Source organism: Callionymus lyra, chromosome 5, assembly GCF_982586985.1.
Source record: "Callionymus lyra chromosome 5, fCalLyr1.hap1.1, whole genome shotgun sequence".
Classification (NCBI taxonomy): Eukaryota; Metazoa; Chordata; class Actinopteri; order Syngnathiformes; family Callionymidae; genus Callionymus; species Callionymus lyra.
Window position 1 is genome coordinate 24,151,663 of NC_141822.1, and position 26,546 is coordinate 24,178,208.

The 26,546-nt window shown below is 40.9% G+C and overlaps 2 protein-coding genes and 1 long non-coding RNA gene across 4 annotated transcripts in view; all 3 read right to left on the minus strand.

Moving 5' to 3' along the window:
* The window catches only part of LOC148079853 (beta-1,3-galactosyltransferase 1-like), a 109,255-nt gene extending 104,902 nt beyond the window's left edge, over positions 1-4,353 (minus strand). Inside the window, exon 1 of the mRNA XM_087791552.1 lies at positions 4,295-4,353. The gene's annotated coding sequence lies outside the window, so the exon portion shown is untranslated. The remainder of the gene's footprint in view (positions 1-4,294) is intronic.
* A 1,931-nt stretch (positions 4,354-6,284) lies between these two features.
* The window catches only part of LOC148079854 (uncharacterized), a 195,851-nt gene continuing 175,589 nt past the window's right edge, over positions 6,285-26,546 (minus strand). The window contains exon 2 of the long non-coding RNA XR_015711339.1: positions 6,285-6,395. This is a non-coding gene — a long non-coding RNA (uncharacterized LOC148079854). The remainder of the gene's footprint in view (positions 6,396-26,546) is intronic.
* Positions 7,858-26,546, minus strand: part of xirp2a (xin actin binding repeat containing 2a) — a 53,626-nt gene continuing 34,937 nt past the window's right edge. For both annotated transcript variants that reach the window (XM_087791542.1, XM_087791543.1), the window contains 7 exons: positions 23,911-24,048; positions 22,503-22,589; positions 20,973-21,042; positions 20,546-20,649; positions 9,561-18,648; positions 8,072-8,205; positions 7,858-7,994 (listed from right to left, as the gene is read on the minus strand). In XM_087791542.1, the coding sequence (XP_087647668.1) occupies positions 8,111-8,205; positions 9,561-18,648; positions 20,546-20,649; positions 20,973-21,042; positions 22,503-22,589; positions 23,911-24,048 (9,582 nt within the window). In that variant the 3' untranslated portion in view covers positions 7,858-7,994; positions 8,072-8,110. The remainder of the gene's footprint in view (positions 7,995-8,071; positions 8,206-9,560; positions 18,649-20,545; positions 20,650-20,972; positions 21,043-22,502; positions 22,590-23,910; positions 24,049-26,546) is intronic.

Below are 26,546 nucleotides of genomic sequence, written 5' to 3' on the forward strand. Positions count from 1 at the left end.
AGTGAGAGTTTTTTTTAACTAATACCAGTGGTCCTGCCATGGTATTCTTGCCAGAAAAGGTGATGAAATATGAAATATAATTGCATACACATTCATTCTTTCCTTTTCTAATGCCGAGTCCCTTATCTGGGTTGAAAGGGGTCCTATCCCAGCTCTATAGGGCAAGAGGGAGGAAGCAATCTAGATTGCTAATGTGCCACAGTACACACAGAGACGCACACCCTTCTTCCTATCACTAACATCTACAGTAAATTTCCAAGATCTGTGGACCAGTATTGGTCCGTAAGGCATTTGTTATCGGCCTGCGTAGACAGAAAAAATGATTTGTATAATTTCTTATTATTTCATTTTGATATTCTGGATTTGCTACCACAACAAATTCTGGCCGTAAAAGTTTTCTGATTCTGTTCATTATTTCTGTCTCAAATGTGTTTTGTTTTTAATAAAGATGACATTTTCCCTGAAGAAACATTAGCCACTTCAGTCAAGTTTACTCAAACAATAAACCTGTAAACTATGAATATAATGCCCACATTAAACGGTTCAAAAAAGGTTGGGGAGCCCTGGTTAAGAGTACAAACCTCTGTTTTTGTACTCTGGGAAGAAACAGGAGAGACTGGAGTAAACCCAAGCCTGCGTGGAAAGAACCTGGAAAACCCCCCACGGAAAGGATTCTCGTTGCTTTAAGCCGGAAGCCGAACCTCTCGCTGTGAGGCAGTAGCTCTAACCACACACCTCCGTGAACCATTAAAATGCAGCTTTATTGACACGAAACTGTGGTCACAAAATCCCGGAGATTCATTAAAAGCTTGTTTGGACGGCGACACATTAGAAGAAAATAAAAATAAAAAAAAACAACTCTCTGTGCATAATTCTAGTCCCTCATAGGTGTTGCTAGTGTCGTTATCATCACCATCCGAAGCTCCATTCACTGTCGTTTGGTTTGAACGTTCCGTGTATCTAGGATTGTGGTCGTGCAACACGGTGGAGGGAGTGCATCTCTTTTCCATCTCCGAGCGTGTTGTGACAGCTGAAGGTTGACGCAGAACGGCTTTGACGGATTGGACTGCAGACCAGGATGAAGTCACAAAGCGAAAATAAAAAACGACAAAAAGCAAGTAATGCAAACTAACAAACAAAAAAAAAAACAGTTTAGATTAAAATATTTTCAGAGGAAGCAATTTCCAGACACGAAACAACAGTTGCATTTGACAAGAAAAGCCGCACATCCAAGAAGAAAAAGCTCCCAGAGGGCTCTATTGTCAATACGAGCTCTAACAAACAACAACTATGACGGGTTTTCTCTTTCAATTGTGTTGACAGGAACGGTAGATGCGAGAGTGTGTTTGGGGAATGTTGCCAATATTTACGGCAGGTTTTGAAATACTTCCCCCTTTTTTTTTCCTTTTCATTTTTCTCTCCCATTCATCAACGTCAACACATGTGGGAACGACGCTGAACCTGTGGTCAAATCCCAATCAGTCCCGGAATAAAAAAGAAAATCCATGATCAAATCCGCCGCTAGCTGCGGGAGCCGCGGAGATTTATGGGAAACCTTTAAAGCAGTATAGAATTTACAATCCGGGGCTATAAATAACAATCAAATAGTTGAATGAGCGACGCGTTCTATTGACTTTGAGTCACATTAGCTTTAAGAAGAATGATTGCTACTTCCCGCTTATTCACACTCGGATTTCAAGAAGTTTACGACACTTTAGATGACAGTGACATGAATATTGTTTGAGTATTAAATACGTTTCATTATCTACTACCAGAGGGACATTTAAAAAAACAACGTAACCAACATGAATACAATGTCATTTTTTTTTTATTCTCTTCTTGCTAGAAACGTGGAAGATAATTGGAACCAGAAAAGTCAAATATTACCTATTTCACAATTAGCGTCAACTATCACCTGCATACACATGATGGGATGACACAATAAATATAAAGCTTTATATAAATAAATAATGAACCCTTGTGTAAGTGGTATCCCTTATGTTGCTTCAAGGTCAAGGTGAACAACCTCCCAATTTCCAGAAAAACAAAAATATGCAGTGGTGGGGGTTGTTCACCTTGACCCAAAGGTAACACAAGGAATACTACAAACCCCTTTATCCAGGTCTTTGGGTCACCTTGACCCAGAGGCAACACAAGGGATACTACACACACCTTTTTCCAGGCCTTTGGGTCACCTTGACCCAGAGGTAACACAAGGGATACTACACACACCTTTTTCCAGGCCATTGGGTCACCTTGACCCAGAATTAACACAATGGATCCTATAAACTCCTTTTTTCAGGTCTTTGGGTCACCTTGACCCAGAGGTAACACAAGGGATACTATAAACTCCTTTGTTCAGGCCATTGGGTCACCTTGACCTAGAGGCAACACAAGGGATACTATAAACTCCTTTTTTTCAGGACTTTGGGTCACCTTGACCCAGAGGCAACACAAGGGATACTACAAACTCCTTTTTTTCAGGCTATTGGGACACCTTGACCCAGAGGCAACACAAGGGTTAATATATAAAAATAATTCATTATAAACAAGCATTTACTGTAACCTTCATTTCCAGACCATATGCAGCTACTTTTTTTCCAAACATTGTCGCATATATGACGATGCAGGTATTTTTTTTTTATTGGTACATAGCCTCCAGGAGGCGCTCTAGCGTAGAGAGAAAATGTGAGTGAGACAGGCATAAGAGATGGCGTGGAAGACGGTGGTTTCTGGAGGTGGCGGAGACGAACCAACATGTCGATGCCAACAAGAGGAAGTAGAAGACAATAGTTTGTGTCAATAATAGTCTTGTTCAGTCTCACGATGGAAACACTCGGATAAACGATTTGCTGCAGCTTTTTACGTTTGAAGGGATCGATCTGGCTGTGGAACAAGGAAATAGAGATGCTTTATGCAAACTTGGCATCACAAATCGCTGGAGACGGAGGCGTAAAAATCAGACTCAAAAAGAGGACAAAGGGGTTCAGACTGTTCCGGGAGGCTGTTTAAGTTTTATCTAGCCTGTTTACTGCCGTGTTACAAGCACTGTTCTTATAAACGTTTTATTTAATTAAAAAATTCAAGGAATATTTCTACGTAAGCATAGCTTACAGACAGGGTTGCCTTTATGTGTACAAATCAATTTTGCTTTTTCAATTTAGTTGGCGCACTTTATATTCATACACACGCCATATAGTCCAGAATTTACAGTTATTTTAATGTGCCTGCATATATTTTAAAGAGCAAATGATGATGAATTGTGTCTTAAATTGATCTTGAACATCTATTGCACTCATCAGACGAGGTAGAACTTGATAAAGTAATGACTTCAGAAAATCATCATGATGAGACTTCACTGGAGACGCCGTGCAAACTCTACAATTTGTAACATGTGACTAAGGTCAGGAGAGTTGGGTTTTGATGCACGATTTAACATACACTAAAATCAACTTGAATGTGCAGACAGATTGTGATCTGTTGCTCACCTGACATGGTTTCAACATCTTCATGTTGTGATCTCAGCACAAGGGCACGAATGAACCTGGAGTCCCACAGGATATGGATGAGAAAATCATCTCAATCTTTTGTTTTTCACTTTGACTGGCATCAGCAAAAAAAACAAAAAAAACTCATCATCATCATCATTAAACCCAAGGTGATGGTGCACGTTCTGTGGTCCCTCAGCGGATCCACCTGTCTGTCAGTCATCAAACCAGATCACAGCTCTGACTCTGAACCAACTCAATACTCTCTGCATTTCCTCCCAACTTTTTAACCATTATTATCATATTTATTATAAAAGATTAGTTATTGGAAATGTGTTCGATCGATAGGCGCAAAAGTCACAACAGTCGGGACTAAATTGTTTAAACTGATGATCATAAAATGAAAAGAAAAAAAAGTATCATCCCATAAAAAGGAGAGGAGATTCGTGATGGAGAAACACGTCAACTGTTGATGGATCCACCGGCTTTATTTAAAGTGCCATAGATTAAATGATATAAATCATTCTTCTATACGACAACAGGGAACAGTGGCGAGCACAGAGCACTCATCTACTTACGTGGATTTATCCACGGGACACAGATCGCATGCCAAAGCATCAGCATCCACGAGAAGTGAACGCATCTCTCGCCCACTACATACACTCACGGTCCTGATCCAGCACCAGCTGCGCTCCAGCACCAGACCCTGAACGCAACACCGACCCGCGCACTTCTCACGCACTCTTAAATCCACTTCCAGAACCACCGGTCCAATATCTTTAAGAACTTGCCACAGAGCGACCTACCGTGAGCTGGTTTTTCAGGACTTGTCTCCGGAGTGAGTGACAGGCACAGGGTCTGGTTCTCTCCGCGCCGACGCTTCGTCTGCTCTGCGGCTCCCGCGGCATCCTCGCGGTAGGGGGTGGCAGCCGGCGCCGCGGCCAATCAGCGGCCTCCGAGGGGCGCGCCGGCAGCCAATCAGGAGCGGGCGTGAGGAGGACACTGGTGATTGACTTTCAAGCAACAGAGTCACGGCCGGTTTGATCCGATGGGAGACGAGCGGAGCTCACGGAGATGGACGATGATTCCTGCTGACGTCATGGTTTTAGTTACGGTTATTTCGACGGTACTTTATTGTTTAGTCACATGCATTGTTTTCAGGCTTGTCGATGACGTCACTCTGCTCACCTACGTGTTGAATTGTCGCTCTTTTTAGGATCATCTTAAAGGCGAATAAGTGTTTAATAATCCATCATTTTATGGGATTTTATGTGTCTCCAGAATTCCATTTAGAAAATGTTTGTGATACTTTTGTTTTCATCATTTATATTATTTTCATTATTATTGTTTAAAATTCTTTTTTTTTTTAATGTTAAACTCATCTCAACTTTATTTTTATGGCACTTTAAAGCGACAGCAGTTGGCATAAAGTGCTGTACAAGAAGATAAAATGTAGCATAAAAATGGAAACACTTGGATTATACAATAAACACTAATAAATCAAGTAAAAAGCACTAAAACAGCTCATGCCGAAATTTAAGACAGGGAATAAAAATGGGTTTTTAAGACTAGAATTTTAATGTTAACTGTTGTTGTCAAAACTCGTTAAATATATTTACATTAAATAAATCATGTTTATGGGACATTTGAGGAATGTCAGATTAACGGTCAACTTTTTAAACTTGAATTTTAAATGAAACATGAAGTCATATTGTATTTTAGCCTTAACTATTTTGAAGGATAATTTACCCAAATTCATCCAACATTTTCTTAAGAAGCAACTGATGTGTTGATTTGAGTGTGTCTTAAATAGATCTTGGACTCTATTGTACTCATCAGTATGTGTCTGTTTGTACAAAACTCTCTTTTCATTGAAATATTTACAAGAAAATAAGACCAAGCCCTGCCCACTGAAACCACTCTGCTGTGATTGGTCGATCTTCAAGGTATGTCACCGAGCGTAATTGATCCTGGATGTCTCTGCCTCCAAGGGACTTGTTGTATAAACAAAGCCGACCATGATTGCAGCTGGCTGGAGGAGTGAGGACCATTATTACATCATTATGGACTTTGCTCTTGTAACCTCTAGTTCGCTGAGATTTTAGACGTTATTAACTTAGTATTAAGTTAATACCTCTTTCATTAAGTATTAAATTCAAAACATGGTCATGATGAGAGACTTCATCTTGAAGAGGACGACTTCAACATTTGAAACATGGGAGTGAGTTTTTCACATTAGTTGCCCTTTAAAAGAGCAATACAAATCATTTTAAATTGCAAAATAGTTTAAAGAAATAGGTTGTGAATGGAAAGTTTATACATTTCCACACATGATTAATAAATGATGACAGTTCAGGTCCTCTCTTTTGAATTATTTTATAGCAAGAAAACCAAATATTTAAAAATGTAGGGGAGAAAGCCTTTCATCTGGTCCGTCACTTCCGACTGCCACCACAGAGGGGAAGTCCAATTAAAAAAGTGCCAACAGCAACTTAGAAGAGGGATTCTGAATTATTGAACTGGGGACAATGTTTACTTCTTTGACTTAAGAGAGCAGTCGGCAAAAGACCAGGAAGTTCTCGTGATTGTAGGACTTTATTTTCAGACTATATTCGGCTAATTAAGTGTTTGTGTACAAGCTGTTCTGACATGAGCTATGAGCAGCTGTAGCTCCTGCGAGTGGGTTGATGTATCAGTACAGAATCAATGCACATTCATTCCACAACTTGAAGTCCTTCGGTGTTTGTACACCAGACAACCTTGACGTGGAATGAGGGAAACGAATAAACACCATCAGCCGTTCGAGATCATTTATTTCAACCAAAAAAATAACAAAATATTCACAAACGAAAAAGCCATTCATTCAAACTAAAAGTTATACTGACTCAATGTTTTTTTTTTTTTGTTCTTTTTTTCATCATAGTCAATAGTGATACGAGGAATATAGGGGTTCCATGTGCACACCAGGTGCAAGTATTACAGGTAAAAGCAGAAATATTTACGTATAAAACTACAATCAAAGCAAATTATTCCTCCATGGACGTTAATGTGCAGTTACAAGCGGTTAATTCTGTCTTAGTTATTGAATAGAATCAGGATTGGTTATCATCATCGTCATCATCATCGTAGTATCTGTTCCTCTTGATCTGCTCCTCAACCGTGAGGGTATCATCATCCCATCCACAAGTGCCATCATCCCCATCCCTGCCCTCCTTCTCCGATCTTTTGTCCTCGCTTTCTCCCCAGTTCTTTCCAAAATCCAAAAGGTCGCCAAGCTCAGACCCCTGAGGCGCTCCCACAGCTGATTGGCCAAAGATTTCAGAGTCGAAATCAGACAGTAGGTCGGAGCTTTGAGTGCTCAGGCCGGCGAATATATCCTCCAGGAAGCTCGCCGCGCTCGTCTTTGGCTCGCCGTCCATCGAGAACAGCCCCTCGGCTTTATCTGTGAAGCAATCTGTTTCCGAGAAGCCGTCCGTGGACTCGGTACATTTGGCACCCGCTGGCAGGAAAGCGTCGCCCCTCTCTGCCAATCGCAGCACTTGGGTTGGCATCCAGTCGGATTTCTCGCAATGCAAGAAACGTGCTGGTCCCGAGTCCGTCGGGGAGTCGTGATCCTCTCTTTTGTGGATCTCTTGAAACAGGATTTCACTCTCAGCTCCAGTTGGCTCTTTGTTATTGTTGTTGTTTGCGTTCAGAACCTGTCCTTCTGCCACCTCCTCATCTATTGACGCCACCTTCTCTACCTCTCTCTCATTTCCTGTATCCCTCTCTTCCTTCTCCAACCCACTCTCCATCGGCAAACTCTCTTCATTTGCTTTTACCTCCTCTACTCTTTCTTCACTTTTCTCCTCTTCTTTCGCGGCAGGTGTGCCCTCCACAGCACTCTTGTCACTCTGGTCTTTCACTGTCGCTATTTCACATTCCACCTGCACCTCCGCCTCAGCGCTGCTGCTTGACCTTTCAGGTGCTTGACTCGGAGCATTACCGGGTGCTTCTTCTGTAACTGGCGGGGATGAATCCTTCACTTGAGTCGCTCCAGGGTCGTTCACGTTCTCGGGTAAAATGGCACTTGTTTCTGAATATCCTTGCGGATGGTTTTGCCCGAGAGCTTGGTCAGGATTGGTCAGATTTAGACTATCGTCTTCTTGATCTGTGGGCGGCCACGAGGGCTTAACCAATCGTAACTCTTCCTCGATGGTGAAGGACTTCTTGGGGGAACCGGACTGAGGCGGCCAAACTACAGAAATCTTACTTGACGGTTTCCTACTTTCAGCCTCAAAAATGTCACTATCTAGGGTAGCTAGCTGGTTTGGAGTTGATCTGAAATCGACATCTTTTTTTTCAGGTGTCGGGGATTTAACAGAGCTCTGCGGCGTCTTATTACTCCATAGATCTTTATGTGGCTTCTGTCCAAATCCCTCGTCGTAATTTCCTTTTGATGCAAACAGTTGCATATAGTGTGGTTTGCAGTACATGTGTCCATGGAGAGCGGCGTAGTTGCCAAGACTGTGCGGGAAAACACAAACCAGACATTACAAAGAGCATCAGCGATGAGCCCCAGATAAAGGGAGGAGTTACTCCACCTGAGAGTGCCTCTGCAGTGTTCGCAGCGAAAGCAACTTTTATGAAAGTTTTGTTTGTCTGCGATCAGCAATTCCATGGGGTACACCCTCTTCCGACACGCCCTGCACAGTTCGGACTCGGGAACTCGAATTTTCTGCAAAGAAATGCAAAGTGTCAGTCACATAATCAGGTCATGGTATTTAGCTGAGCTTCAGACGTGGTGTTGAGTGTGAACAACTTTAATCAAATATTGTTTAGAGCGATAACTAGCTCAGGGGGGTCAAAGTGTTCCAAAAGGGGGCAGGTTTTTGTTCCAATAAAACACCTCTCCACCCATACGGGTGTCTTAGAAGTGCAATCAGATGACTGTTTGGCCAATCCGCTAAAACGACATTGGTTAAACTGTGGGTTCTGATACTGGTTGAAACAAAAAAACCTGCAACCCCCCTCGTCCCTTTGAGGACCGGATCGCCCACTCCTAGTCTAGCTGTTTGTCTGGAAGTACAAGTTAATATTTGTTATACTTTGCAATCCTTAAATTTTAATCAAAGGCTCCTTTTAGTACGTTTAAAATGTAAAGTAACCATGAGGATGTTAAACATCTAGAGACAAATATAAAAATCATTAACCCTCTCACAACACTGAAGGGGTGGTCTGGGTTTATTTCTATTCTATGGTTAATAATTAATAATAATTAAGTGTGACTCATGAAACTTTTCTTTGAGAACAAACACGAAAAATTCCATGTTTACCAATATGTACTGGCACATATACTGTACCTGCTCTTGATTCTTGATTCTCGAAAAGACACTTCTTTCAACTTTCTTATTTCCCTTTTCAATATTTCAATATTACTTATTTCTAACAATTAAACAAATACAATGTAAATGTAAACTAGCAAGTGAAGAATACTGGGAAGCTTGCGTGAGATGTCTTGTAACTTTGAGACTCTTTATCTTGCTCAGTACACTTCACTCCCTCTTCCTGTCTGTGAACTCTGCATGTCGTTGATTATCTGAAAAACATTAGGATTTTAACTAATGAAATTAATATTTGCTGAGGAGCAAACCACTTCATGTTTTGTGGATGTTCTTATTGCAGAAATTAAATACTACCATAATGAAGGCAAAGCCATGTCTTTATGTAGTCCCCTTGATGCTTTTTATTTAAATAATAATGGCAAGACATCTGAACGCTCAATAACAGATTCATCAAGCCACAAAGTGCATATTAGTTGAGGTAAGTTTTTGAGATGACAAAGGGAAAATGTACAAAGTTAGTTCACATCATTTCTTCAAAAAGTGAGGAAAAGCAATAAAAACCACACATGAGTTCTGGTAAAAGTCGAACACTGCTGAAATGAGATTTGAATGCAAAAAAAAAAGTAACATCAATCGCAGCATTCAATGTGAACACAATTTTCTCTCCAGGCAGTTACACCTCCCACATATATTTGTTACACACACACACCAGCTGTTAAGCACCCTCATGCTGGATGGCAAAGTTTACCCGTCCTGACAGTCTCCTGCTGATGCGTTACAACCTGAGCGGTCCGCTGCTCGGTGACACTGAAGCCCAGGTTCTGGAACACTGCTTGACTTTCGGCCCACGACTGTTGAAAGTTTCTCAGCAGCTCCTCAGTGGAGGCCTCTTCCGGAACAGAACCTCGCACCACTTCTGCGTAGGACGGGGGGTTACCTCGGGTGAAAGAGCTCTCGGAATGCAGCTCGCTCCTCATCTCTCTGGTCACGTTTCCAAAGTCATCAACGCAGGAGAAGTCCTCTGTGACTGAGGTGGCCTGAGAGTGACCAGCCGGCTCTGATTGGACTGTGTCCTGCTCCCTCCTTTCTATTTGTTCTCTGAGCTCTCTGGCCGCTTGCGAGCTGTGTTGTCCCGTCTCGAATACATCTTTAATGGCCTTCACATTGAAGGATGGGATATCTTCAGTTTTCGGAGTGTGAGGCTCAGCGTTGGCATCTTCTGTGTCGCTTCCTAGCCGCTCTTTGATCACGATTGGCTCTCTTCTGGGATGCACTTTTGGTTTGGGGGATTCAAATCTATCCACCAGTCTGGACAAGTCAACTCTTGGAAGGTCCTCTTTTGAGAGATCTATAGTGACCAGCGTGGCTCCTTCGTCCATATCGGGTCCAAGTCGTTCAGGGATTTCAATAGGATCCTTCCGAATGTAATTCCGTTGGGTTTCGGCCTTCTGTGCGTCCTCAAAGAAGGACTTTTTATCCCTAACGGTCAGCATTGAGTCCACCATTTCTGAGACGTCCACCAACCCTTGCTCAAATTGATCCGGAGTCTCCCTGTCGCACGAGGACGATTGTGTTATTTCAGTCGATATAAACTCCGGCACCGTCATGTGAGGTGGAGGAGTTATTCCACGTGAGAGCTTGGACGTGGTATCCCTCAGTTTCATTAGCTTCTCGGAGCGGCAGAGTGTAGGAGACGGCGAGGCTCGGCTGAATGTGGGTGTGTAGGCCTTGCGGAGAGGAGGCGGAGGCGTCCCCATGGACTTGTACGGCGGCGGAGAAGGAGTTGCTCCGAGTGGGGAATCTATCCTCCTTGACTCAATACTTATGAAAGTGGGCGATGGAGTGCGAATGCTTGCCAAGGGAGAACAAATTCTCTGATCTGCTGTCTCCTGATGCAATTTACTTTCATGAACGATCCTCTTCTCTTCAAAAACCTTCTTCTCCGTTTTTGATGAGCCGATGCTGATTTTGGATATCTGTGTCCCGCTGACATTCTTGTCAGGCTTAGGAGGCACCGGGGGAGAGTCTTTTCTTTTTTCTTCCATTACCTCATGTGGAATACTCTTGTCAAAAAGCATCATCTTGGCCTTTAAAGTGTTGCTCACATACTGCAGCATGTCTTTGAGCTTTTTCTTATTTTGGTTTTTAGCTATTTCCCCTAAATTCTTTTTCTCATCTGAGCTGAAAGATGTTAAAGGGAGTTCCTTTATGATTGTCCCAACAGTGGTTGAGTCAATTTTACTCGGTGTTCCCTCTAGCTCTTTAATTTGAGCAAGAAGTTTTAGCACAACCTCAACTTTCTCAGAATGTGTTTTTTCTTCAGGAAGCATTTCAGCTTGTTGGGTCGTTTTTAATGTCTCCGTACCGAGCACACTCTTACTGTCTTTCGGCCTGCCCATGATTTGATGTGTCTCTGCCTTTTGTTGCTTTATCGTTTGATTCTTCTTAGAAATAACCTCCTGCCTTTGACTGCTTTCCTGCGTGACACTCTCCGTCACCACAGTCTCCTGGTGTTGTTGCACATGCTCGGCCTTAATGCTGCGTGTGCTGTGCGATTGCGATTTGTGGCCTTGTGCTTGAGAAGATATTGCAGACGCTTTCTTTATTTCCTTTGGCATTAAGACAGCAACTGCAGGCGAAACGTTTACATCCCTCTCATTCTTCTGTTTGCTTTTCCCTAACAACGTTTCTGTCCCTAGACTTTTTGTTTCCTTTACTTTCTTTTCAGAAAACACTTCCGTTTTTATTGAGGTCTGCTGACTGATTTCACTTTTTTGTGACAGACTTCTCTTCTGCTGGACTTCACCTTTTAATACCTCCTTCTGGGCCAAAGTCTCATGTTCCTCCTCTTTTCTATCTGGCTGCATTTTAAACGTTTTCACCTTGAAGCTTGGTGCAACCTTTGGAATTCTGGTGGGTTGAGTTGGATTCACTTTCTCTACTCCTGTCTGACCTGCATTGATATTCCTCGTATCTTCTGCTCTCATGTTGACCTCTGCCACGCTCTGAGTTTTTACATTTTCCTGGACAGCACTCTGTGCAGACCTGGTGTTGGACTTCTTAATTAACTGCTGTTGCTCATGAGCGGAGGAGGCGACCACATGAGAGCAAGACTGTACTTTGACATTTGCAGAGGCAGAATGTGAAGATAAGTCAACAGAACGGCTTTGTGTGTCAGAGGCAGTTTGAGTTTTCTTGATGACATCTCCAGAGGCCTTTTTGACATCCTTGGTTAAATCACTTTTTTCAGCCATGGTCGTGCTTGCAAATCCAGCAGCAGCTTTTTTATTCACGCTGGACATCAAAGGCTTGCTCAAAGGAATCTGGGAGAGAGGTTTCTTTGCAGAGAGGTCTGAAACGTGTTTAAGAACATTTACATCTGCATTGTCTTTTCTTACTTCTACAGCCACGTCTTTCACCAAGTTATCTTCCAAAGAAATGCCTGTGGTGGGAACAGGGGGAGGTTCTCTCATATCAGCTGGCGGAGAGGTGGGTGTTGAAACTTCACTTCTCCCACTATCCTCTTTCTCCATCCTCTGCAGCCGGTATTTCTCTTCTGCAAGCATGAGAGGGGTTTTGAATTTACGAGCGAAAGGCCTCTGCTTTGGTTCTGGAGCAGGTTCCGGGGTCGGAGGCAATTTAATAGGTGGAACAAATACTTTCCTGGGTCGTTGAGGACTTTCTTTCGGAACAGGCTTTGGTATATTTGACATCCCGGACACTGAAACAACTTCAGTTTGTGTTTCTCTTTTTTCATCAATCTTTGCAGCTGTTTTAATCTTAACTTCTTGAGTGGTATCTTTGACCTCTTGTGTCATTTTTTGAGTATCATTTGGCTGCTGTGGTTGAGGTGGTGTGGGACTAGTGAACTTTTTTTGCCATTTGGGTTTAACTAGAACAGGCTTCTGGGGCTCTGGTGGCTTGGGTACGTGGAACAAAGGCTTTCCAATGGATTTTCTAGATTTTCCAGGTGATGGCTGAGGCGTGGTATTGAGCTCTTCAACCAGAGGAGGTGGAGGAGGAAAGTCTTGTCCAGGTGGAAAGGGCGGCGGAGGTGGAGGAGGAGGTGGAAAGAATTCTGAATCCGTCTTTGAGCACTCTACAGGAGATGGAGGAGGTGGGAGGTCGCTGTCCTGTCTCATAATAGTAGGGGATGATGGCTGGGGATTCCCCCTTCTCTCTAGTACTGGTGACGGTGGAGGAGGAAGTGACAGCTCGGACTCTGAAGGTGGAGGAGGTGATGAGGGAGGAGGCGGGAAGTGAATTTCAGGTTTACCCTTTTTGATGAAAGCTTTCCCCTTCATATCAAGGTTTCGGTGATCGATCTTGACATTTTTAAGGTCTCTCATTTTACTCCCGGTATGCTTCTGTACGGTTGATTCAGATACGGTTATGTTTTGCTTCTGCGTGACAGTTTTCTGCATCGACGTAGTCTGCACCTGTTTGGTTGTCTTTGTTTCAGACATGTGCTTCTGTGAAATGTTTTTCTCTGATGTATTCTGTACAGCCTGCACAATCTTCAAGCCAGCTGCGTTGGTCTCTGATCTATCATTATTAGTCATTTGTTTGTTCTTGATCATAATTGGCTTGGGAGATTGTGTTGTTTTCTGTGCGGGCAACACTCTTTGTTTATGTTCTTTCATGCTCATCTGTTGAAAGGACCCAGAGGTATTGTCTGTTTTGGCTACAGTAGACGTGTGGTCCTCTTGGGTTATTACCAGTGTTTTCGCTGATTTACTTTCATTTGACTTCTGTGTGTGCTTCTGTGCATCACCACTCACGGTCAGGTTCTTCACAGCTGGAGCTGAACTCGCTGCGACAGTCTCCCTCTTAACCTCATGTGAGCATTCATGCTCCACCTGTTTCACACTTGAAGGATTTTTCGCAAGTTCCTTCGCTTTATTGTGAGGGCATGTGCGTTTATGTTTTGAATACTGTTTTTGTTTCATTAGACACTTGATTGCACCTTGAACATCACCTTTAAGCACTTCTTCTTTTTCCACCAATGCTGTTTCCTGCCCCTCATACAGAGTTTTAATCGATGTTTTCACATCTCCTTCAATGCTCCCTCTGCGCTGCGTTCGTGGAGAATCCGTAGGTTCAAGCAATTGCTGAATGGTGGCTTTAACGTCTCCTTGTTCGCTCACTTGATGCTGGAATGTCTTCTTTTCACTGGATGCTTCATGTAAACATTGCATAGCTATATGAATGTCTCCATGGACAATTTCCTCCTTTTCCACTTCTTTTATTACTTTATTTGCCTCCTGCAGGCACTTCAGTGTCCCTTTAATATCACCTGGCACTAAATCATCAACAGTCACTTCTGTTTTCGTCGTCGCAGATCTCTCCAATGATTGTAGAGCCCCTTGAATGTTCCCCCTGACAATTTCTGGCTTCTCCAACTCCCTGGACTGGTACTGAGCCTCTTCAAGGCATTTCAGAGTTGTGGATATATCCCCTTTCACTACCTCCTCTTTCTCCATGACCACCTTTTGATTGATTGCTTGAGACAGTGAATCCAACGCGGCGTTGACATCACCTTTGACAATATAATTCTTCTCCAGGTTTTTATAAGTCACAGTGGGCTCTGTCATGAAGTCTTTAACTATGCTACCCACATCCCCAGGAACTATATCTTCTTCCGCCACTGTCCGCCCGATCTCCTGTTGCTTCTTTCGTAGTAGAATTTTGGTTTCCTCAATGTCACCACCGATGATCTGCTCCTTTTGCAGAACTTCCATGGATTCACCTGATTCAAACTGAAGTTGCCTCAAATAATCCAACGCTCCAGACTCGATGCATGTGGTGTAAAAGCTGACATTACCCCTCTCTAAATCTCCAATCCTTATCCTTTTGGCGGCCTCATCTCCTGCGTTTGACAGAAGTCGGTGAAGTGTCCTGCTTACGTTGCCTCGTATAATTTCCTCTTTTTCCATGCTGGCTCCCTCTTCTTTGTTTAAAAGGGAATAAATTGTCATCCTTACGTCTCCTTTCTCATCCTCTTGAAGAAGAATCCCACTCTTTGAGGAACCTTCCCTCTTCAGCAGGTTATTAATGGCTTCTTGAATATCCCCATGGATAACTTCCTCCTTCTCGAGGTTTATACCCTTCTCCTGGTTCATGAGCTGCTCCACGGTGGTATTGATGTTCCCTCGCTCCTCTTCGTCAATGGTTATCGCTCGCTCTGTCATCTCTCTCCGGTTCAAAAGGTTCATCATGATATTGCTCAGGTCCCCTCTAATAATTTCTTCTTTTTGTATTTGTGGGCTTTCCTGGTTCATCAGGTTATATTTTGCCATGCGAACATCTCCAATCTCATCTGTCTCAATCAGGATTCCTTGTGAGTTGACCATCTTCTGACAGTAAAGCTCCTCAAGCGTCTCTTTTATACTTTTACCAATAATCTCTTTTCTCTCCACTGTGCTCTCATTGAATTCATTTAATGGTGTTCTTTCGAATAACCATGTCGTGGTCCGAACATCCGCTTTAGGTATTTCCTCCTTTTGGAAGACAAGCTCAGTCTCATCCGTTTCTTTGATACTGTCAAGTGGTTGCTTTTCAAATAGCCAGACGGATTGTTTGACATCTCCTTTCATCACTTCCTCCTTAGTCACTCTTTCCATTCCGTCATACTCTGTGCCTTCACCATGGATCTCATCCATTGTGCGCGTTTCAAACATCCATGTTGCAGATCTTACGTCACCTTTCTGAATTTCACTTACACTGACAGTCCTGACTAATTTCCGAGACATTTCATCAGTCTCGAATCGATGTTTGTTTGTTTTCACGTCACCTCCTTGGACATCTTCAACAGTTTTTGACATTGTTTTGATCTCCTCTGTGATTTTATCCAGAGGTTGTGTTTCAAACCTCCATCTTGCAGAACTCACATCCCCTTTATTTATGTCTTCCTCGGTCACAGCTTTGATGATGTAAACTTCTTCAGAATCGCGGATGGAATCCAAAGGTTTTGTTTCAAACAGCCATCGGGCTCCAACCACATCTCCTCTTAGAACCTCTTCTTTGGTGACTGTGGTGACTTCATGGTAGTGACCCTCTTTGTCACGGATCGCATAGAGCGGCTGGGTTTCAAACATCATTGTGTAGTTTTTAACATCACCTTTCTCAGTTTCACTTCTAAAAGTCCTGGTGACTTTGGAAATCTCAGTCTCTGTTGATTCCTCTTTAATCTGATCCAAAGAGCACGTCTCAAAAATGAAGCGGCCTTTGTCAACATCACCCCCTTGAATATCCGTCACTGAACGAACCTCTCTGAGCTGAGTGGACTCATCTTGTATAGCATCGATTGGGTGATTTTCAAACATCCACGTACAATTGACAACGTTCCCTCTCTGGATTTCTTCAGCTTGTTGTACCTTTAACTTCTGCATCATTTCTTCGGAGGTGGAGCTCTTTATGTCAGACGATTGGTTTTCAAAGATGTACTTCATTCGAGAAACATCTCCTGAGTCGATATCGATTTCAGTTACTCTTCGAAAAGACTCGGTATCCTCAATTCCGATGTCTTCCAGGTTCTCCGTTTCAAAAAGGAACCTGGCAAGCCGAACGTCTTTTCCTTGTACGTCTTCTTGTTTCACAGTACAAGCCTTCAATATAGTCTCTGACTCAGACTCTGAATGATCACGTATGTTATCCAGGGTCTGAGTCTCAAAGAGCCAAGTGCATGTTTTCACATCCCCTTTATGCACTTCTTCAACGTCTGACTCACTCCTTTCCACCTTTTCATACAGAACATCCATTGGTTGTGTTTCAAACAACCACCTACATGTTTTAACATCTCCCTTTTGAATTTCAATGTCGGTCTTTGCTCTATTTTCTTCCCCCTCAGTACTGTTGAAATATTTGATAGCGTCAAGCTGCTGAGTCTCAAACAACCACTTAGCTGTTTTGACATCCCCTGACTCGATCTCCTGTTTAGAAATGCCTTTAATGATCTGAAACCTGTCAATGCTTTCATCAAACTCGTCAATGGGTCGGGTTTCAAACATCCACCTGCAGCTTCGTACATCTCCCTTCACGATCTCTTCTCGCCTCACAGTCTTGACCTCGTGGTAATGGCCCGAACTGTCCTGCATAGCATACATGGGAGTTGATTCAAAGAGAACTTTGTTTGATCTGACAGCTCCACAAGTCACACCCTCCACTTGAATCCTTTGGGTGTCCTCGCATTTGCTTAAATCCATTGTTTCGAATCTTTCTTTATAATTTGACACATCACCTTTGTCAAGATCTGCAATATTCACCGTTCGTGTGATTTCCTTCCTCTCTTCTCTTATATTCTCCAGTGGCTGACTCTCAAAAACCCACTTTTGATGTCTCACATCACCTCTTTCCTCTACTGACGCAGCCATTTTCTGAAGTTTCCCCACTTCATTGAGTTCTTTGAGATTTTCAATCGGAACAGTTTCAAACAGATGTTTTGCGGTTCGTACGTCACCCCCGACGATTTCTTCAGAAGGTAATGGTCGTGCGTTATCATTGTCTTTAAGAGTATCCATAGGTTGGGTCTCAAAAACTAAGCAATGTTTTCTTACATCAGAACCGATGATTTCTTCCTTTTGTCTGGTTCGTTCCCATTCTTCATCCTTGATGGTGTCTAGCGTCTTTGTTTCGAACAGCCAGCATCCTTTGTTGACACCACCCTGAATGTTGTCGTCTATTGAAATGCCACATATGAGCTTAACTTGAGCTGGGTCTTTGCTGATCATATCCAGTGGTTGGGTTTCAAACATCCACCGAGAAGTCTTGACGTCACCTTTTTCCGTCTCTTCCCTGCTGATGGTGGTGATCTCCAGCATCTCTCCTGAATCTCCCCTGATGACACACATGGGCTGAGTCTCGAACATACGTGTTGTCGTCTTCACATCCCCTTTGTGCTCTTCCCGCTCAGACTTCAGGCTCAGAATGTTCCTCTCCTCAATAGTTTCGGTTTTACCCAGAGAATCCAAATGCTGTGTCTCGAACATATACCTTGCCGTTTTAACGTCTCCCCCGGTGATGTCTTTTGTAAAGACGGCCTCTGTATCCTGCTCATCTTCTTGATAGATCTTATTCAGGTAATCCAAGGGTTGAGTTTCAAACAGCCAGGTAGCAGTGCGGACATCGCCTCTCGCTAATTCCGTGTTATTTTGTGAGTGCTCCATGCTGCTGTCGCCCTCTGTTCCTAAAGCATCCATTCGTTGAGTTTCAAACATCCAAGCCGTGTATTTGACATCTTTTCCTGCAATGATTTCCTGCTGTGCAATATTGGTATCCTCGTCAAGGGTGTCATCCTTTATTGTATCTAACGGCTTGTTCTCAAACATCCAGCGCCTGGATTGCACTTCCCCTCTTAGTATCTCATCCCACTCAACAGACTCCCTGTCGGGGCTTGAACAACAACAATCGCATTGGCCGTCGTTTTCAAACATGTAGCAAGCTTGCTGCACGTCTCCAACTACTTCCTTGCTTTCCAATTGCTTTATTTCTTCCTCGCTGAGCTGACTTAAAAATTCTTCCTCAAGGTTTTTGCGGACTTCTGGATGGATGTGCTTGTACAGGCGCTTCATTTCAGCCATGCTCTTGTTTGTCAAGTACTGCTCTTTGTGAGCAGTGGACTTTTGTTGGCCAGTTGAATGATGCGAACCGTCCTGAGATTTCACTTCGACCATCGGGGGCGGTGGTGGAAAATAATCTGTTGAACCATAAATTTCTTTCGCTGCTGACACCGATGTTGAGACAGACTTCGAAACAGAGCTTTCATGGTTTGTTACTGCTGAAACTTTGGATGACTGCTTTACTGGTGTCCACTCGAACTGGCTGAAATCCACATCAACCTGTGGTTCATAATTGGTTTGGTAAAGAATTGTACACATACAAATAACACAAAAAGAAACAATACATAAATATACATTGAAAAACATTTCTAAAACGTATTCATATCCAGGATCATATGACTTGATTAAACGTGATCAAGAAAACAGATATAAGTTATTAGTTATTCCCACCTTTCTCCATCTGATGAGTTTTGTCACTGCTGTCAGATGCAGCAGCGCGACAAACGGATTTGTATTGACTCAAACTTTATTGCGTTTTCCATCATGATAAATTATGTCAGGCCCCATTGTGATTATTTTATCCATATTAAAATATGAAATTGGTGCTCACAGTCCAACCCTCCATATAATATACAGCAGGGGTCCCCAACCTTTTTGAACCTGAGGGCTACTTCATGGGTACTGAGTCATATGAAGGGTACCCAGTTTGATACACTCTTCTGAAATAACTAATTTGCTCAGTTGGCCTTTAGTTATATATTTTTATTAATGATACTCATCTATGTGAAAACACTGATCATTTTTACAAAATAATCTTTTACATTTCATGAATACTCTTTTGAATGGAACACAATTTTCCCAATTAAAATTCACAACATTTCATAGGAAAACATTTGTTTTCACTAGCCAGTGAAAAACCTTCCAAAAAATAATTACCCATGTATTGCACTTTGTTTGAAAAAGGTATCAATTATGTAATGTTTAAGAAAAATCAACTTACATATTTTCAAATACATCTTTCAACTATCAATATCTGTTACTTTTCATGAACATATTATAACACAATGTATCCTATTTTTGATTCAGCTTTGAAACTGACACCATCTGGTATCATTTTCTTTGTTAGTGGGAAGACTGGCATTGCATGCTGTTCACCAGTGTATTGTAGTCTAGTGTGTAACTTGACACTGCAACTCTGAGTGAGTCTTGCAGGTGTGCAAATATATATATATATATATATATATATATATATATATATATATATATATATATATATATATATATATATATATATATATATATATATTATATATGTATATGAAAATGACAAGATCTTTAAAATAAAATAATTAAAAATATTTGTATGATCCATTATTTAGTCAAACTCTTATGGAGTGAGATTACTGCCACCGGTTTAAGCGAGTGTGTCTTGGTTGTTGTACACTCAAAATCACTCTGCTGCACGCTCAACCTGTCATTCACCTGCGTTCAACATGTCTTACGCGCGCTAAAGCTGTCATACACACACTTAACTTCACTGCTGCGCTCAACATTTGTCTGCTCACAACACGGGTCTCGCGCACTCGATATAAATGTAAGTCAGATGTCTGCCACGAAGACAGCCAATCAGAAACCTGCTGCTTGAAGCCTTCTGCTGCTATTGGCTGGACTTCTCCACCAATCACAGGGAGCTACCCGAGGGAAGAAGGTGGGTTTTGAGACACACTCGCTCAAACCGGTGGCAGTAATCCTACTCCATAAGAGTTTGACTAAATAATGGATCATACAAATATTTTTAATTATTTTATTTTAAAGATCTTGTCATTTTCATATACATATATAAATGCAAGTGTGATTAAAAAATATTTTATTTTAAAATTCATTTCATTTTTTTTAGACGCAGCTCACTGGTGCTGAGTTGTGCTATTTTTAGAACAGGTCTGCGGGCGACTCATATGGTCCTTGCGGGCGATCTGGTGTCCGCGGGCACAGTGTTGGTGACCCCTGATATACACAGTTCAAAATGACAACTGCACACTGAGGCTGGAAAAGACATTTTCATATATTTCTTTCTTTCTTCATTTTTTGGCTGATTGCGGACTCTGACGGGGTCAGAAAATGAACACCTCTTTGGACTATCAATTCCTCTATCTGGACAAAAAGATAAGATCATTACCTTAATTTCCCTTGCCGGCGCCGCCTCCTCGATTGTTTTCTCGTACTGCTGCTTCAGAGCCTGTGTGGAGACCTTTGGTAGGTCTTCTCCTCCAACGAGCATAACTAAATTAGACACAAGCAGAAGGCTGGCTTGTTATCTCATTCATGGTGAGAGAGCTCAGGGGCATTGGAAAGTCAAATAAATTATTTCATTGGCGGAAAACTTTTCTTTTTGTTTTGAAACCGCACAGCAAGATTGCCCAATTTTCCCTTTTCAATATACAACCTCACTTTGCTCTGATTGGATTTACTGCGATGCACTGAAAGGGAAATCATCTGTGCTCCAAGTCACTTTTCATTCTTTATTCAGTATTTGCGGGACAAATGCAGGACAACAGCAGACAACACATGCAAATAACTATTTTAAAAAGAGGGAAACAACAAACCTTTTTGGTTGTAATGGGTTCCGTGAGTGGCAGATAAATTTGTGTTGTGGACACTTTGATCATACATTATCTGTGGAAAAGAAAAAAACAAGTCAAATAAAGTCTTAGTAATTGAAAAACAAGAACAGGTGAATTGAAAAGTTTGTTTCTTGTGTTCTTTGTCTCATATTTAAGGCAATATTTTATCTTTAAATATATGACTAGAAAATCTTTGTCTACAAGTTTTCAAGTGGCTCAATGTTACACGTCTGGTTGTGCTTGTGATTCAGATCTGGAAATTTAAAAACGTGTATCTTAAACCTCCTCAATAAATCAGGATAATTCACTTTATTTTTCAACTTAAAAAAATAATAGGAGTTGTAAAAAATAAAAGTATTTGTTCTTTTTGTGTTTGTGTTTGTTTATTATTGTACTACTTCGAAATAGCACTGGGTATTGAACTTCGGTTCTTTATTGGAACTGAACAAAATGCTTTGGTAGTATGAAACATCCTACTTTCTGTGCCAAGTTTTGGTTAATTTTTCATTCATTTGCAAGTGCTCTTATGCACTGAAATCTTTTGGTGTTTTTCTGAAATGAAACATCTTTAACTTGCTTTACAAAAGCAAAATATGTAATTCAAGATTTGTACTATGTGTAATGTTATCTTTTGTTTTTGTTAGAAAAGATCTCATGAAGCTTTCATCGAAAAAGGTACCGTTCAGGAACCTGTATCAAAGTGATCATTGATTGTATCGAAAATGGCCAATTCATACCCAGACCTAAATTCAAATTGGTTAATTTATTGACCACCAAATTACATGGTACCACTAGGGCTGTGTATTGGCAAGAATCTGGTGATACGATACGTATCACGATACATGTGTGATGATCAATACATTGCCAAACTTTAGGAAGAACGATATATAGTTTCTTGTAAAGAAACAACACTTTTTCTGGATTTTAAAACAAACAAATGAGTAAATACTTTCTCTATTCAAATGTGAAAGTGCTTGTAGGATGTTTCTCGAAATATTAACAAAAATGAAACTTATATTAAGTGCATAAAGAGTCTTAAACAACCTGGAGCAACATGTCAGGGTTCATTTTTAACTCGAGACTTTGTTTTAAAGTCAAAACGAGTCTTAAAATCTGCTGAAGCCTGGTGTATTCATTATTTTTCAGTCATTGCAGCCATTTAGTTTTGTTGTAACGTTGGCACGCAGGAAATGACGAATAAGAGGTTTAGTTGCAAATTAATAAAAGCTGTGAATATTTTAATGTTAATTCTAAAATAAAACATTGAATGATCCTCTGATATAAACACATTATTGAAATATAAACCATCATTAAAATAAATACATAATAATAATTGAATTAAAAGAAAATTCAAAAGTGTTTTCATATTATTACAGATTATTATTTATTCCTTTAAATGCGTTTAATCGGTTGACAGCACTACATATCTTCATCAACAGCAACCAAAGTGTCTTCTTCCTGAGAGCAGAAGCCTGATATTAACCACATATGTCTTGAAGATAATGACGTTACCTCGTGCTGATCGTGAAAGATGGCTGTTGTCGGCACGACTTCCTTCACACTGCTCCTCACCGTCACCTCGGATGAGCTGGAAATCTCCTTAAAATGGAAAAATACTAAAATTATTCTCCCTGTTCAACCCAAACTGTTAGGGAATGCTGAATCTGCAGAAATTTAGTCAAAATCTTGGCAAAGTCTTCTCAGAGCTTCAGTGTTCAAATCACTCAAAAGCTTTTTCGTATCGAGGACAAAAACAAACTAAATGACTTTGACCAATTCTACTGTAACAGTGAGGCAATTCGAGGAAGATGAAAGCGAGAGGTGATATTTGAAGCTAAAGTATTCACCACTGTTACCATTAAAGATGGATGGAGACATTGTTCGCTGCTGCTGAAGCTACTGATGTCAGAGGAGGAACATCCATCCTGATGTTCGGCTCCTTTTTAAAACTGGTGTCAGGCATTACACCTATGAGTGGGGCACATGCTCGATCAAACAGACACTGTTTTTCTCCTCATAAAATTCTGATGTAACGTCCTTTATTCACCAACGTCCTTGTAGGATGAATCCCATCTGCCTGGATGGTGAGAAGAAAGAAAGGCGCGAATATGCCCTTGCTTTCTTTAGATTAGGTTGTTAACATGTTCAAGTGCCTTGTGTGTGTGCGGAGTGTTCCAGGCCTCTGAATGATTCAAATGAAAAGACACATTTTCCACTCGCGTATGACATGCAGTTCTTTCATCATCTTAATTTGTCAACAGATTTGAACAGATGGAGCAAAGATGTTTTGATCGCAAACACTATTTTTGTATAATAACATCCTTCGAAGGACGATCTTTCTTCCAACACACATTAAAGCAGAGTAAACAATCATCTAATTCCACTTAACAATGAGAAAAAATAATTGTTGTTATTTGTCATTTGCTTTAACTGTTAAATAATTGAATTTTACAGTGAAGAAACAGAAATGGCGGAAAGTACATCAGATTAATTCAAATATGAATCAGCTGAATATCTTTGTACAAGGATGAAGGACAAAGGAATATTTTAAGCCCACAAGGTTATTTAAATAATCAACATAAAGAACAAACGTATGCTCGGTTAAACATTGTTCTTTATAAATAAATATTAGCTCTTTAAAGTAATTCTACCCATGTTTCGGGCTACTTGGTAGATCAAAGATGTCAAATTAGAAGCACATTTTATAATAATAATAATAATAATAATAATAATCTCTATTTATATAGCGCCTTTCTAGACCAGGGTCATGATATTTTTCCGCCCATATTTAGCGTTAGATTGTAAATCACCCTCCTGGATAAGAACTTTTTTAAATAAAATGTAACCATTGACACATTTAAATGATATTACGGATTAGAAAGATGATTTCCTATGCATTGCTCTGCGACAGAAGTCTCACCTGGACTGATCTCTGCTGGAAATGGTACTGAGTTGAGCTGGACTGGGCAGACGAGGAGACAAACTCCTGGTTCTCAAATTGTTTCTTGACACTGGCAAGTCCTCCAGGGAGCGAACACGCCTCAGACTCCTCCATCATCTATCAGTGGAGAACAGATAAAACAGATTAAAGCTTGAGAATCTGTTTACCCGCAGACAAAATCCCAGTAAGCACAATGGAATTTAAGGGGGAAAAAAAGGCTTTGACCTGGCATGAACCACGTCCTGTCGCCACTTTTCTGAATTATTCATTGATTTATGCAAATAGCAACGTGAGTACAATTGCATGGTTCCAACTCTGAGAAGCATCAAAACACAGCGTTTGCTTTAAAACATTTACAAAGGAGATAAGAGGGTCGCGTTTTAATCCACAGCGGTGCTTAAATGAGGATCAAAGGTAAAGGAAATTAAGCCTTATTTAAAAGATTTAACAAGCTGAGAAGAAGAAAGTAACAAACTTGGTCGGAAGCAGGTGGAATTGTAGGCTCGGAGAAACAATAAAGGCTGCATAAGGTTTCTGTGCTAATTGTGTGATAGTTTGGAGGCAAAAAGTGTCACCAGACCATTTACGTAACACTGTCTGGTAAGATTAGCAGAGAAGAAGAGCCCCGAGAGGAAGAGCAGCCCTCGCGCGTTACTCTTCCTTCCTCAACGTATTATCACATTCTTAATGCATTCTTGATTTTATCGTGAATCAGGCGGCTTATTGAATCAAAGCATTACTGAAAGACGAACGGGCTGTCTCACACTTCTACCTCTTCCTAAATAACTGTAATGAGATTTGTCTCTGCTACTAAACTGACGACTTTTCACAAACTACTGCGAGGAGAAAGCTGCAACTTTACTCAGTAAACAACACAACCAAGGTCTCCTCCAAGGTCTGCAGGTTCATCCACTTCCCTCTGTTACAAATCTGGTGGACTTATTTCAATGACTGCTGACCTCATTCTGTCAGACACAGAAAAATATTGTCTCTTCGCTCGTCAATCCTGGTTTAACCATCAAGAACTTTCAGTAAAGGGCAAGAAAAACCGTAACACTACAGAGTATGTATATATGAGCATATAACTGCAACCTTTCTCTAAGTAGACTGTTAACAACTAACACTTTAGATCTCACTTAAAAGTGACATGTCCTGCAACTCTGTTCATTGTGTCCTCTTCCCCACCTGTCACCCTAGAAAGTTAGGACAAGCTCCTTCCTGCGACCCTGAAAAGTGAATCAGCAGTAGAAAAAATGTTTTTCTACACATATATATGGACTTCCATCCATCCTTAAATGTGAGCTCAGTTTATTTTTCTTTGTACAACAAATAAAAAGTCTTAGAAACGGACCTGTACAGGATTTCCAGTGATCTTAGATTTCCTTTTTGTACTTACTTTTAAACTTATTTTCCTTCATGCTTTGACTGGACCTTTTGTGTTTTATGTATGCAACTCCATTTATGAATATAATATAAAAGAACGAGTTGTAGCATTTTCCAAAATTTGAAATACATCCATTCAATATTCCGATGACACCAATCTACTTTTATAGAGCGGCATCAGTTAAAACCTTCAACACCTTCTTAAATTCAGATGAAACTCCACTATAGCACCAAAAATGGGCATATTTTTGGAGTAAATAAAGTTTTTCTATGATTTAAGATACCATTTAAAAGGACAATGGCTGTACCTTACCTGTACATCACGTCTTGTTAAGTATTGTTCAGGTTTAAAAAGTTATTTGTTACAACACAATTGTGTTGTGTGTGGTTAGAAACCGTGATAATTTAATCAACAAGTTAAAAACGGTAAAAAGAAAATGTAGTTGTATTGTCAGTAGTTTATATTAATAGCTTTTTTTCTCATCTGATATAAACAAGAGGAAGTTAACCAAGGAGATTTAGTTTTACATTTTGTCTTTATTTTGGGATGTTATAATGATTTAAAATAAAACTTGTGAAAAGATTCCGGATCTGCACTTTATAGAAACTGTATTATTTTTGAAAATATACTCAGAAAGTTTGGGGAAGGAATGCTCTCCGACTCTTTGATACATTAATGTCCTTGCGGGAATGTCAATTACTTCCTCGATAAAACATTTATACGAGGGGTCCTGCCTGTAGTGTCCAAAAAAATGTAATATATATGAGCATCTCCAACACTGCTTCTGGCAGTGTGAGCCTACGAATGTATGTGTGTGTGTGTGCGTGTGTGTTTTGATAACCTTTTCCTTCTTTCAAGGCAAATAAATATTACAATGTAATTTGCAAGTTATTGCAGACACGTTGGGGTCAGTTGCTTTCTATGGAAATGTCTACATTATCAATTATTGACCATTTCAGCACCACTGGGCTGAGTGAAAATCTCCAGCTGCAATTGTAACCTAGACACACACACTCAGACGTGATGTGTGACATGACCTTGTAAACAGATCAGGAATGGTTATTGTCTTTGAGTCGATTCTTTAACAAAACCATCGGGGACATAAAAGAAAACCCTGTTTATATCTAAGACATAACCATTTCTTCTTGATGGGATTTTTATCCATATCACTGCGTGTGTATATCAAAAACAATAAAAGGTTTAGCTGTCGCTCAGCATGACAACAACCGAG